The 14,547-nt window shown below is 38.3% G+C and overlaps 1 protein-coding gene across 2 annotated transcripts; it reads right to left on the bottom strand.

Moving 5' to 3' along the window:
- LOC140147980 (uncharacterized) lies at window positions 1-14,547 on the bottom strand. 2 transcript variants are annotated; one of them, XM_072169800.1, is made up of 4 exons: window positions 13,154-14,547; window positions 2,513-3,064; window positions 1,534-1,668; window positions 1-907 (listed from the first exon to the last, which is right to left on the bottom strand). In XM_072169800.1, the coding sequence occupies exons 2-4, from the start codon at window positions 2,924-2,926 to the stop codon at window positions 563-565; spliced, it is 894 nt and encodes a 297-aa protein (XP_072025901.1). In that variant the 5' UTR covers window positions 2,927-3,064; window positions 13,154-14,547; the 3' UTR covers window positions 1-562. The 2 variants fall into 2 exon arrangements, with proteins under 2 accessions (XP_072025901.1, XP_072025900.1); XM_072169799.1 differs by lacking the exon at window positions 13,154-14,547 and adding an exon at window positions 3,945-4,167.

The raw sequence follows: 14,547 nt of genomic DNA, 5'->3' as shown, positions 1-14,547 counted from the left end.
AAAAAAAAGATTCTGTCCGCAGAAAAGTGAGACGCTTTTTTTTTTGGTGTTTTCATTTATAATTATTTTTATAATTAGTGCACAGGACAGTTGACATAAATATACGCGTGGATAGGGAACAGGGAGATAGAAACTCTCAGAAAAAATTGTTCTTAGCTGTCATGTATGTAGAACCTCAGAAGAAAAGGGTTCTTGAAATTGGAAAGAACAACAAACTGGTTCTTTCTGGCCTTTTCAGAACCCTTTTCAAGTATATAAAATGGTTCTTTTTAACCTTTCCTGAACTCTTTTCGGTCAAGTTGTAGAACCATTTAAGGTTCCACATACACGACAATTTAAGAACCATTTTAGGTTCTACTTAGAACCATTTTTCTCTGAGTTAATGTTATCATATAAAAAGACGTTATCAACCTGATCTAAACCCCATAAGGATAATACTGACCGCGGTTTCAAAAGCACCAAATGTATTTCACGACACTGTATATTCAAAAAGTGATCGTGTTTGGTTCGAATAAGCTTGTATTGCACGTGGTGTATTATTAGACAATAAGAACAAACATTCCTACTCCATACAAATATTGATATGATCGAGTAAATCAGCATGTTTAGTAATACTAAAAGATGCTAAGCATCTTGGACACTGAAGGGGCTCATCATCATCATCATCATCACCATCATCATCTCTAATTACTCCATCCTCTTTCTTGTTTCCATGGTAACGAGACAGGTGTGCTCCTTCTATAGTTGGTATCAAAGCTTCTGCGCCTTTGGTTGGTGGTATCAGACAATCAGGCTCATCTTCAGGCTCATCTGGCATACCATCAATCTCAACATCACTTGGAAGATCAGTGAGGTCATCGCCAAAATAGACGGGATGACGAAACGTTTGGCGGGTGTTATTTGGACTCTGTAAATGTACAAAATGGTAGATTATGATGAGAAGTTCGATTGTCAGTGATTACAAAATATCGAGTAATTATGATTAGCATATCTCGCAGAATAACTTTCCATGCGACATGCGCAATTTTCTGGGGTGATTCCAAACATCATGAAGATATTTTTTGCGATTTTTTTAAAGAACATTGCTTGGTGAACGGTCTGTGCAAAAACCAAGACCTACATCAATGATTGTAGACTAAAGCTGAATTTATACATCGCTAAGCGGTAGCGATTGGTTTTAGTCAATGGGGTAGAGCGCTTTTTGGTGTTGGGAAAAGAGCGCTTTACCTTATTCATGTTATTGGTCAAATACCAATCGCTTGTCGCTCGGAGTTTTAATTGCAGGTTTAATCCGTGAGTCTTATAATCTTGATAGATGAATTTTAAACTAATCATAAAAGCAATTTTTTTGCTCCAAATTGTTGAAAGCAAAATTTGTTGCACACCTGATCTGAGAGCTCGTAGGCTTTCGTCATGTACATGATGTAGTGATACAAGTATTATTTTGCTTTCAGAATTGGTTAAATTTCATCCCTAAAAATGGCTTGTCATTCAAACAAATAAATAAATAAATGCCTTGTCAGTGTTACATACCATTTTCTGTATCTGTGGTCTATCTTCAGGAAAGCAACATGGCTCATCATATCCGTGTCTAGGTATTAATCTTGGTACTGGACGGAGCTGACATCGTTCTTGGAGTCTCTTGATCTGTTCCTGATACACAAACATCTGAAGAAAGAGAAAGTACAAAAACAATGGATAAACGTTTATCTTTCCTCTATAAATATCAATAATTTAGTAGAAAAGTTTGAATTGCCCGGTTCAGCCAACAAACGATCATGTCAAAATGACAAAAATTGTGCAAAACAAGCTGCTCAAAATTGACATTCAACTTTGCCAAATTTGGTAACACTTTATGCAACCTTTGGAATATCATTTTGTGCATATTTGCGCAACTTTGCGCAAAGGTTGATCAACTTTGCGCAACTTAGCATAAAAATTACCAAAGTTGTACAAAATTGTATAACTGAACTCTTATGCAACTTTAGTATTGGTCGTGATCGTGTTCGGGGTTTATGGACAATTTTTCAAGTGGCACAGGCCATATCTGCAATCAGTTCTTCAAACCTCTTTCATAAGTTCTATAAGACGTCTATAGTGAATCGTTTTCTAAAGTTCTCACTTTCGAAAGTAATGAGCTATCTGTCCACCTATCGGTTTCTTTGGTGGAAAATTACTATGATCACACGATGGCTATTTTTGTCACTAGCAGAGTGATACTGCGAGGAAGTACTGGTATCTAAAAACATAATTCAATAGAATATTAAATATAGTTTTTTTTTAAATACCAGCTCGTGCATGATGAAGTTCAGTTTCAGTTTCAATACAATATTTCCTGATAGTCGTATCTAGGCGTATCCAGAAACAGGCTACCCAGGGGTTCGAAGTGCACCCGAGGACTAAACATGATATGGTGCCCCAAAATAGATTGATTTTGCATAGACATAGATTGTCCATTTTACAGTAGAACATAATTATGAAATAATTCATAAATAATAATCTGTCCACTTACTTGTTCATCATTTTTCATGACAATTTGTTCAGTTTGCGCTAGTCTTTCCCGCAACCTCTGATTCTCGGAGTGTATTCTTTCGCGGTCGTTCCTCTCCTGTTTAAAATCTTCAACGCACAAATTTATCTGTTCCCGCAGCATTACTAGTTCATCATCTGCATCAGTCTTCTTTCTGGACAACCTTGATGACGATATTGATGAGGGTTCTGGTGATGTGGATGAAACTTCTGGCGATGATGACGCGTAATGATCATGATGATGCATGTTCTCAGATGACCTTTCACACTTGTCCAATAATTCGTCAACCAGTTTTTGCAGATCTTCGGCTTTGTCTTGTAGTTCTTGATTTGTTCTTGTTAATTTCTGGACGTATTCCTCCCTCTGTGCATCGTACCTCTGCCAGTGAGCGTTCATTTTGATCACTTCTTTTAGTTGTGTAACAACTCTTGCATTTTCTCTTTCGAGTTGATCGAATTGGGAGTTACTGATACGAAGTTGTTCCTCGTGACTCAGAGTTGATCCTGATGTGAGCGGTGGCTTGCATCCAGATGTCTGAAAAATAAAAAACAAAATGTCACGTTATATAGGCACAAAAAACATAGTTAAACATTTGACTTCTGATTCTGATTTTAGAACTTTTAACTTTGTTGTACATCTTTTATATAGGTAGCCTATAAGTGTGTCAAAATACTTCACATAAAGCTACATAATAATACTCTCTATAAATTCCTAAGATTAAAAGAATGAGACTGTAATGAGAACAAACCCAAGCTTAAGATTAAAACTTCTTAATCCAATAGATTAAAAATTAGAATTAGATTAAAAATCTGAATTCGACTATAAACATGATAAAGTTTTTAAATCTTTTAGATTGAAATTCAAATCCACAAGATTGATATTTATAATCTTAGCATAGATTAACAAAGACTAATCCAAATTAAGATTATAATTTTAATCTCATGGATTTTAATTTCGATCTTTAAGATTAAAATATTTTAATCCGATCCAGATTAGTTGAATTATAATCTATTAGACTGATTAAGAATGTTTTTTTCTACGAAGGATTTGTCTCTCAACATAATCTCATAGACTTTTAATCTTACGATTCGAATTCGAGTACAAAATGATGCAAAACACACTGTTGGGTAAAATGTAAAACATCATTTTACAGTGTAAGCTAGTGTAGCCTAATGCAGAATCATGTTCAACGTGATTCAGAGTCTCGTTCTTGAATGCATGCATGTAGGCCTATATAATATAAAAATAATATCGTCATAGCGACAGCTCCTTCGTTTTTACAATTTGAATGAAAATGACAATGTTATTTTCTGTTTTATATAGGTGCCGATTAGTAAAAGTAGTTGTAGGTCTGGCAAAAAATATCACCCCAAATTCCTGTCATTAGTAATTTTCGCAATGATTTGTGTCTTACCATTTCATGAGCTCCATATGTTGGGCACATCATTCTTAACTCCGTCATCAACAAAAAAGCTAATAAAAAATAAATTCTGCAGATAGATGTAGAAAATAGCATACGAAGGGTGTATACAAGCTTACACAAGATAATATTTTTAACGTTTACAATCGGTAGTTTCTATGTACAACAATGATAATAATTCACTGGTAACACGGTCTTTATACATTTATGCTACATTGATCGTATGTGATACAGCCCGGTTTTCCCCACATGTATAAATAGTCGACTGTACATGCTGTACGTGGTTTCAATTGGTTAAGGGAAGCGTTATTAAAGCGGTACTCGTATAGCGATTGGAAATTCCCCGCTATACCGCTATTAATAACCAGTCCAAGTTGATCTGGAAATAAATAGCCGAGATAAAACCCGGGAGTTAAAATATACCAAAAATTTCCCTTTACCTTGTTATTTCAGCTGAAAATTGAAAGAAACCCTTCCCAGAAGTTACTATTTATTTCAGCATCTAGGTAAAGAATAACTGACTAAAATTTGATTGAAACTGTACATTTATGTCTTTATTTTGAAATATAATCTTAGAATACATTGCACACTACATCCCGGGACCAAGAGTAAAGTATGAGCTATTTTCTCATAATAAAATTAATATAAATTAAAGTTGAGGTCGGAATTTTGACACGGGATTTTGAGAGTTGAGAAGAGGAGAATTTTTCATTCCGGCAGGATTTTAATATTTTCGGTGTGCTTTTGCAGCCCCTCGCATCATTAAAAATAATACAAAGACCATAATTAATATCGACCTCATTGATAAATTGTAAAGCAACGCAATATCGAAGCAAATCGGCAATCAATATTTTATTGGGATCATATAGATTGGTGTTTGGGGGCTGGCATTTTCTTCGGAAGGGACGGTCCCATTCCAAATATACTGGGGGTGGGGGGGTAATACATTTTGGAAATAAAAATAAGGGGAGGGGTCATAAAATTTTTGATGACCAAAATGTAGGGAGTCACAAGATGACCACAGATAGTGTGTTTTAATGTATTCAAAAAGTCTGGAAATTTTGGTAAATTTGGGACACCCCCTTCCGAAGAAAATGCCAGTCCCTTTAGCATGGCCTGGGGCAAAGGAGCTTCCCCCGGTCCTGCCTGCGCCCTGTGAGAAGTATTTTCCCCGTGATGCTGCCCGGAAGATTTTATGGGACCGTTCACAAACACTTATTTATAAGGGGGGCCTGATGCAAAAAAATGTCATCGCGAACAAATTTCAGGCCCCCCCCCCCCCTTTTCAGACCTCCAGAATTTCAGGCCCCCCTTTTGACATGAAAATTATGGGTCAACCCCATAGAAAAGCATATAAACTCAATTTTTCCAGGAAAATTTGTGGTCATTTTTTCAGGCCCCCCCTTAGGAGGGTCAAAAATTTCAGGGCCCCTTTTGCATCAGGCCCCCCTTATAAGTGTTTGTGAACGGTCCCTAAAGCCTTTTGTGCTTTTAGTCCATTTTAAACACTCGTCAAATCCCCCATTTGATAATTGCCTTTCCCCGCGCCCTTTCCCCTGAAAAATCTGGCCAAAGGGAACACTAGCATGACTATAGCTGATATCGGGAACAACATGACATTTAAAGGAGTTTTCTTGACTAGACCGACCCAGGAAACACGAAAATGTTTTCTTAAAATGTTAGAAATGTGTTAAACGCGTTTTGGTTTTGGTCAAAACGTGTTCATACATTTAAGTGTCGGGTTGTATAACGGTCATTTTTAAAACGTTTTAGGCCTATGATAAAAAAAACCACACACACAACACAATTAGGCCTACAACATTTAAAAAATATTTTCGGCAAATAATTAAGCAAACTATTTTGTCTATAAACATTATGTTAGAGTGTTTGCACTAAGTTGGCAAAACTGTTTTCTCAACGTTATTAAAACGTTTTATATACATTTAACGCTTTCTGTACAACATTTTGTGTTTTCTGGCACGGTTATATATAAAGCACATCAGGATGAAGGTTGAAACCCATATTTTGCCCCCAAAATTGGGGTATTTTTGTAGTAGGTCAGAGCCTAGCTAATTCCCATCAGGATGAAGGTTGAAACCCATATTTTGCGCCCAAAATTGGGGTATTTTTGTAGTAGGTCAGAGCCTAGCTAATACATTAGATATGATTCAAAGGCAAATTAGATAGTAATATAGATTTCAAATGAAATTAATTGAAAATGACTTATTTTGCTTGATCGCGTCACTGCTCATGCTCAGTTTATTCGAGTGTCTAAGACTATTTTATATTGTCAAAGTTTCACCAAACCAAAATAGGCCTACTGTCACATATCACACGGATCATCGTGCATTGGTCAAAATGTGGAAAAAAGTGTCAGGCTACACTGTTAAACACGGGGTAAACTGTTATGGGGTAAAACATTGGGTATCCACGTGTTGGGTAAAAATGACGTTATCCAGTGGTTGGGTAAACATAATCTTTTACCTAAATACAACGTTTTGGTTTAATCAAAAAATTCCTATTATCCTACAATAAACACAACACATTTGGTTGATATCAATTGCAGGCCTGAAACTGACTTCAAGTGAATTATATGAAAAAAAAAAGCTAAAAAATGCTCAACAAAAAGCTGAAAACAGCGTGAATTTGGGGGTAAAATAGCTCAAATTGAGCTGAAAATGATAGAAAATGCGTAAATTGGACAACAAAAAAAAGCTGAAATCATCTAGCTTTAAAGCTGAAAGTTTCAGGTCTGCAATCATAGGTGGTAAGTTAAAGTTGGGGACATTACTTAAACATAATAATGCATGCCAAAAAATCAGATTTCATTTTGAAAGATCGTATGTGATATTTTAGTGACAGACTGTTGAGATTTTTAGAACAAAAAAAAATCAAACTTGACCAACTCTAATATCTATAGGCCTAAACTCAACGTGAATTAATCATATCCGATCTCGTCACTATATATCACTGATCCTGTAATCCTGGTAATAGGTAAATCGGATGGTCGGGGTCGAACCTGTCCCTCCCCTGTATTTCCTCAGCTCCGTCTTGTCTATGACGGATCCCGGAATTTTATTTCGATGATGCGGGATATCTGACTACCATGACCATCCGAAATTTATCATCACTGATCGTGATGAACTTTCATTGAAAAAATGAATAACTACAAAGGAAGTAAGACGGAAGTATAATGCCTTTATATTTAAATTTGAATCGACTTTGATTTGATGAACTTCATAGTAATATTAGTATTGATAACAATATGAGCAAGAATATTAATTTGTATTTCCCATATGTGACCGTCCACGGCGAATGAGCCGTAAATTCCTCCCCCGGTCAATTTTGTTTTATTTAGTGTTTAAAAAATAAACATCATAAACTTAAAAATGGTATATCATTTGACTTCAAACGATATCCAGAAGCGGAGTTATGGTTAGTTAAATTTTGCTCCTTCAACAAAATTATAGCTTTTTTCGTTTCTATGTGTGTCTCTTTTTACACATTGCTGGCAATAAATATCAAACAGTCATAATTGGCGGTCATTTCAAATCATCCCCAAGTCAACGAGGTTTAAGAAGGTTCTCTCATTGTTAATTGTTGGTTATGCATACCTATACAAAATACAATGCCTGGTAACCCACCACTTGAAAAGGATTTAGCAAAAGCAAACAAAGACCAGAGCTATTAAAAGTTCTATAGCCATCTAAGGTAGGAGCTTATTATCCACTTCAATAATAGGATTATTGATTGGTGTTGTGACTATCAAAATAAGACAGATGTCGCGCCAGCTTAAGTGACCGATGAATACGACCTTCGTACACATTTTACACCATAACTCAGAATACAATTTAGGGATTTTACGGCTCGTTTGTGCTGCCGGGTCGGGTCACATATGAGCAGGGAGGACTTCCCAAACTTTATTCCCGTGATCCATATTTCATATGAAAACTATTTGTATTCGGCATAAAAGTTACGGGACACAATTTCCAAGCCGTCCCTATCCAGCTCCCCAATGACTTTACTGGAACAAGTGCGGGCGAAAATTTTAATGCTAAAATACGGAGATGTATTTTTCGGCAAGTCCCGCGACACCAGTTGGAAGTGCATAAGTGTCGAAAACGGGTCGCGACCTGCGGTTTGGAACCCGGGGTTTGGGAACCGCTCAGTTCCGCCGAGAGCCCGGCATTACGGGCCCGGGGTAAAATGAACGTCAGGGCCCCATTTTTAACGGGCCCTCTGAGATCTCTTTTTTCTTTGCTTTTAGGGGCCCAAACAACCCCCCCCCCCCCCCGGTTTTGACGGGAAAAGAGTGATTAACAAATAGCGGGCTATTCCAGAAAATAGATGTACACGCAGTTCGGATTTCCAGACTTTTTATCCAGTCGTGATTGTTGGAAATCCAGACTTTTAAAGTGTCCAAAGGCAGAAAAATAGTTCAAAGTCAGAAATCCTGAATTTGAGAGTTCACTTTTAGACATTTCTGTGATTTTTCCTACATTTAATTGGATTTCCAAGCTTTTTCAAGCGACGCGACATTGGCAACTGGAATTCCAGTCGTTTTCAAAAGTTTTCAAAAATCAGACTTGGAAATCCAGCCAGACATTTCTTTGATTAAATAGCCCAATATATGTTGATGTATTAAGAATAACGATTAAGCATCATTAATTTGATCTCGTGCGCTAGTTGTAATGTTTGAATGTTTCCATGTTCCAGTGTATGATGCGTAAGCCTCTTCCTCTGTTTGTATGATTATATTAGGCTGGCGGGTAAGCATCATTAATTGATCTCGTACACTGGTGTGTAATGTGTTGTTTGTACTGTTCACCCTTGACTGCTCATATCCATAAGTACCAGACTTGAGTCCTGTTTATCAGGGACAGTCTGTGTAGCTCAGTGGTTAGAGCGCTCGCCCGACAAGCGAGAGGTCTGGGGTTCAAGTCCCCGCACAGGCAGGTATGTCCGGAGTTTTTCTCTGGTATATCTGCCTATGCATGTTATGTTTCCATTTGTAAATTCATGTTTCAATGTGCTAGTGTGCGATGCGTAATTCTTCTTTCCCCTGTATAGCCCAATATACTTATTTCCGTTTATTTTCTGTACAAAAATAGGGTAAATTGGCCTAATTCTAGAAAATTTGCGCACATTTTGCAAACATTTTTTTACAATTTTGCTCAAGAATCTGCACTTTTTTCAAGGTTTTTGGAGAACTTTTTGAAAAGACACTCATCTCTAAACCATGCAGTTTTCTGAAAATGTAGAACGAACATGCGCGGTAAATGGGGATTTACCCAGGACGGATTTCGCAACACTCATGTTTCGAATGATTACACATGTATGTATGCTTGGATAATTGCATGTTTTATATGCCAAAAATGGAAAACCCGTCGATATGTTATATGATTTACGAGTCGGAATAATGTTCTGTAAGGTGCATGCATGCGTTTCGTGATTTCAACATCTTTTTAAAACCCTTCACCCAATAATTGGAAGTTAGCCCATGGTGGCATTTAAGTTTTTGAAAATCACGGCCGCGGATCACGGTTGATCCGCAAAATACGTTTTAAAATACTAAAAGGATACATTCCTTGCCGCTTTAGGGGCTGTGCAATAATTATGAGCCCGGGGCCAAACATCGCTTGCCCCCCCCCCCCCCTCGGCCCGCCAAAATCGCTTGCCCCTCTCGGCCCGCCAAATCTTTGCACATGCCAAATTTTTGAGATCCCAATTTGCAAACCTTAATGGTCTAGATATATGTTACGAGCGTAGCGAGCCGGAAAAATATGCATATAAGCGTTTCCGTACTGTTTTCCTAAGCCTTTTTAGAGCGTTTTATTTAAAAGGCGCCCCAAGAAAGTGTGCTACAAATCGCCGTTGTGTAATTTTTTCCATGTAATTTACGTTACCACTTATTTACAGGCCTCACGTACCTCAAACATTGAGGGCTGATCATTGTCATCGGGTTCAGGGGTTGATGTTCTTGTCCCATGCATTCTCAGAAATAAAGGTTCTAAAAGGCCTTGAATTAAACAATCCTCTTTTTTGTCCTCTATATTGAACCCACAAGAAGCAATGGCGTACCGTGGCCGCCCCAACCCCGGGGGCTAAAGAAAATTCAATTTTGCCGCCCCTTCCTAAACAGCCCGAAAAAGTTGACCCAATTTTTTTCTCGGTCGTTTGAAAAAGTGAAGAGCAAAAAAAAAAAAAAAGGTTTCAGGCGCTAGCGCCCTAAAAGCAAGCACATTTTGATGTATAGTACCATTTTTTCAAAAATTTTTATGCTTTATCAAATTTGAGACCAATTTCGTTGAAATCAGAACACTTAATTTTTTACTTCCTGTGTGGTCAAAAAACTGACCACCCGCCACCCAATTTTGACCTTTTGCTTACAACTCAAGAACGGTCAAACTATACTTTTCTAAAATTCGTTATGACGAGAGATATTATACTTTGGCGTGGTTTTGGACAAATCTGAGCATTCGAGCCCTGTTGTACGACATCTGATCCATGTTGACCCCTTGGGACATCTTTTGAATTTTTTAACTTATTGTTTTCTACCTATTCTGGCCAAAACTAACGTTAGGCTTAGTAATCTTTTAAGTAGATTTCAAATTCTCATGGAGTACAACTTCAAAGATGGCTGTTTGAGAATTGTGGGCCGTTTTGACTCATCTTTTTGTCATGATTCAAATGTAAACAAATAAATGCTAAATAATGTTTAGGCCTACCTCATATCTTGTTTTTGTTATGAATATGATACATATTCACAAAATGTTTTTGCGTGACGTGGGTATATTTTTTGTTTAGAGCCACAGTAAAAACAAACATAGAATGTTTTTACCCAAGTGCGGCATTCAGGAAATCCCAATGGCAAAGTGTACTCACACCATCCCCGATAGGCCTATCTACCAATATTTGAACAAAATTCTCGTGACTATTTTGATAAACAAGATAAAAGCTAAAGAAAAGATATATAGACCTAAACGTATTATGATAATATGTGTGATTAAAACAAAAAGCTTTATGAAGAGGTTATTAACCCTATAATAAAAACTTATTAGCCTGGGACTAATTCAGATTCGGTGGAGGGGCACTTAATTTTAGAAGTGACGGTATGTAGATATTAGGCCTAACTCCCTTTTTTTGAAGTCGAATATACCCATTGACCCCCCTTTTTTTTTAAAAGTCATATACACTGATAGCCATGATGGAGTCAAGTGACTTTCAAAGTGAAGTAAACTTGCACTGACTCTCAAAAGGAGTAGCCTGACTGTCACAAGAGTGTCAGTTGACTCTACATGTGGAGTCAATTGACTCTACCTGCGGAGTCATGCAGGTATCAGCATCATCATCAATCATCATCAGTCGGCTGCGGAGCAGGCGACTACAAGCTTTCTCCAACTATTGCGATCTTGTGCAAGCGAAACAATTTTGTTTGGTTGCAGCATCCCCTCAGTATCTCCCAGGAGGTGCTGGACATACTGTAAGTACAGTGTGCGCGGCCGTCCCGGTTTCCTCTTCCCGTGTGGTGGAATATAAAGGGCATAATTCTTTCACAGGCTCATCGTCTTTAAGACGCAGTATGTGGCCGAGAAATTTGAGTTGATGAATTTTGACTTTGGCAACCAGTGGAGTGGTGTTGGTCAGATTGTAGATGGTTTCATTTGGAATCCGATCCACACGCTTGATGTTTAACATGACTCTGTAGCAAGATGTTGCAAAGGCATTGATCTTGTTTTCTATGTCCTTGGTGATTACCCATGACTCGAACCCGTACAGAAAGACAGTAGTAATACAAGTTGTCTCAAACAGCTTGATTTTTGTTTCGATTGGCAGGGATGGCTTCCCCAAAGGCGTTCCAGAAAGCTGCCCAGGCTATAGTGATTTTTCTTCTTTTTAGGTCTCCAACACTAGAGCCCATCTTGAAACCCAAATACTTGGAAGTCTGTGACATGGTAGACTTCAAGTGCAGGGTGTTACAGTTTGCAGTCATATATTCTGTCTTAGGTGCGCTGATAACAAGGCCTAGATCTGCTGCTGTACCGGGCTATGGAAGATTCCAATATCATCAGCAAAATCCAGGTCATTCAGCATCCTAACAGGATATCTGCTTGACCGACGTGGGTAGGTAACAATTCCAGCGTCAATTCCAGAAGTTGATTTCTTCAGAAGGTAGTCTACCAGGATAATGAACAGGAATGTTGCCAACACATCACCCTGAAGCACTCCAGTTGTTACTAATTGGAAAGGCTCTGAGATACGTCCATCTACCATAACGGCACTATGGGAGTCCTTGTAGAGCACCTGGATGGCAGTTACCCAAACTTTTGCACTGAAAACATGACGGACCTGAGTCGAAGGCTTGTTTGAAGTCCACAAAAGTGACTGTCAAAGGAAGTTGATACTCCTTGAAGCCTTCCATGATCCTCCTCAAAATGTGTATTATTTTGCTGAGCACAGCTGCGACCTGATCTAAAGCCAGCCTGGTTGTTTCTCAGTAAAGGATCAATGTGAGGTATTAGCACTGACTCCCTAAAGGAGTCGGACCTTACTTTCACTACCCATGGAGTCAATTGACTCTACCCGTGGGGTCAATTGACTCTACATTTAGACAAATTTGGACAAATAGGGTCTATATTAGACGAATCTAACGAAAGTGAAGGTCAGAATTTAGTTGGCCATGACTGGGTCCCTGGCGCACCAAACTGGTGTTGTGACTGCCCAATTGGGTGGATTGTCATGATTAAAGCCGCTTAAAAATCGATGTTATGTTGTATTGTGTTGTCACCAGGAAAGTTGAATCTCAACTTTCCTGGGTACACCAAAAGCAGACGTGTCATCTTAGTTTTGATAAAATGCCAATAACATGCATAGAATAGACATCGGACTAGAAATGGTGTGGTGTGGGATTTCCGGATAACGTTGGATGTCCAGCCCCCGGGTCCAGCTATACTACTGAACCAGCAAATGATAGGCGGTCATTGATTGAAAAGCCAAAAAGCCAATGTGACTATTTTTATTTAACTTTACTACTGACTTTATCCACGTATAAGCAAAATAATAACAATGATTCTTTTACCACTGATTAATAAAGTAAATAATAATTAAATCAAGCAAGCAATCAAAGGGCCAATTGACAAACTATCAGCCACCCGTTCTACATAATGCATTTACATACGACCTATGACCTAATTTCTACTTACCTCAGATGTTCTGACATTTTCTTGTCATAAGCTCCCGGCTTGGTTGGCTCCCGGGGTTGGCTATCTTCTTGCCTCAAGGGTAGAATAAGGTCCAATCTTCTTGCCTGTAGAAAGGTCCAATAGTGCTGTGGAGAAATGAGATATACACGAAGTTGAACATCACGACCAGACGATTGCTACTGAAGTTTTTGAGATTTGAATGTATTCAAGATCTTTGCAAGCACAGGTCCAGGAGATCTCTTAAGGACTTGAATGCGTTGAAGGTATTTGCATTCACATGATTCACAGATCCTGGAGATCTCTACTATAATGTATTGAAGGTCTTTGCAATCACATATCGTGGAGATCTATTCAGGACTTGAATGTATTGAAGGTCTTTTCAATCACAGATCCAGGAGATCTCGTCAGGACTTGAATGTATTGAAGGTCTTTGCAATCACAGATCCAGGAGATCTCGTCAGGACTTGAATGTATTGAAGGTCTTTGCAATCACAGATCCAGGAGATCTCGTCAGGACTTGAATGTATTGAAGGCATTTGCAATCACAGATCCAGGAGATCTCGTCAGGACTTGAATGTATTGAAGGTCTTTGCAATCACAGATCCAGGAGATCTCGTCAGGACTTGAATGTATTGAAGGTCTTTGCAATCACAGATCCAGGAGATCTCGTCAGGACTTGAATGTATTGAAGGTCTTTGCAATCACAGATCCAGGAGATCTCGTCAGGACTTGAATGTATTGAAGGTCTTTGCAATCACAGATCCAGGAGATCTCGTCAGGACTTGAATGTATTGAAGGTCTTTGCAATCACAGATCCAGGAGATCTCGTCAGGACTTGAATGTATTGAAGGTTTTTGCAATCACAGATCCAGGAGATCTCGTCAGGACTTGAATGTATTGAAGGTCTTTGCAATCTCAGATCCAGGACATTTCTTCAGGACTTGGAATGTTTTCAAGGTCTTTGCAATCATATATTCAGGAAGTCTCTTTAGAACTTTAATGTATTGAACTGAGGTTTTTGCAATCACATATCCTGGAGATCTCGTCAGGACTTGAATGTATTGAAGGCATTTGCAATCACAGATCCTGGAGATCTTAACTTGAATGTATTGAAGGCATTTGCAATCACATATCCAGGAGATCTATTCAGGACTTGAATGTATTGAAGGCATTTGCAATCACATATCCAGGAGATCTATGCAGGACTTAAATGAGTTGAAGGTCTTTTCAATCACAGATCCAGGATATCTCGTCAGGCCTTGAATGTATTGAAGGTCTCTGCAGTAAAGTAGGACCTGATTTTGCTCAAAGACAAACAATACAATGGCTTCCACACCAGCAGCAACTTTTTTTTTAGGTCATACAATACTAAGTTATACCAAGTTATGGGTCAT

This window comes from Amphiura filiformis, chromosome 3, assembly GCF_039555335.1.
Source record: "Amphiura filiformis chromosome 3, Afil_fr2py, whole genome shotgun sequence".
In the NCBI taxonomy this organism is placed as follows: Eukaryota; Metazoa; Echinodermata; class Ophiuroidea; order Amphilepidida; family Amphiuridae; genus Amphiura; species Amphiura filiformis.
This window is presented reverse-complemented; position numbering and strand designations above follow the sequence as displayed.

What these genes read in the sequence shown, in the direction of transcription:
- LOC140147980 (XM_072169799.1), bottom strand. Translation starts at nt 4,046, where the DNA reads ATGCTATTTTCTACATCTATCTGCAGAATTTATTTTTTATTAGCTTTT. An exon ending in CATATGGAGCTCATGAAATG is followed by an intron (nt 3,065 to 3,944) that starts GTAAGACACAAA and finishes TTTATTTTTCAG; the next exon opens with ACATCTGGATGCAAGCCACC. An exon ending in GACCACAGATACAGAAAATG is followed by an intron (nt 908 to 1,533) that starts GTATGTAACACT and finishes GTACATTTACAG; the next exon opens with AGTCCAAATAACACCCGCCA.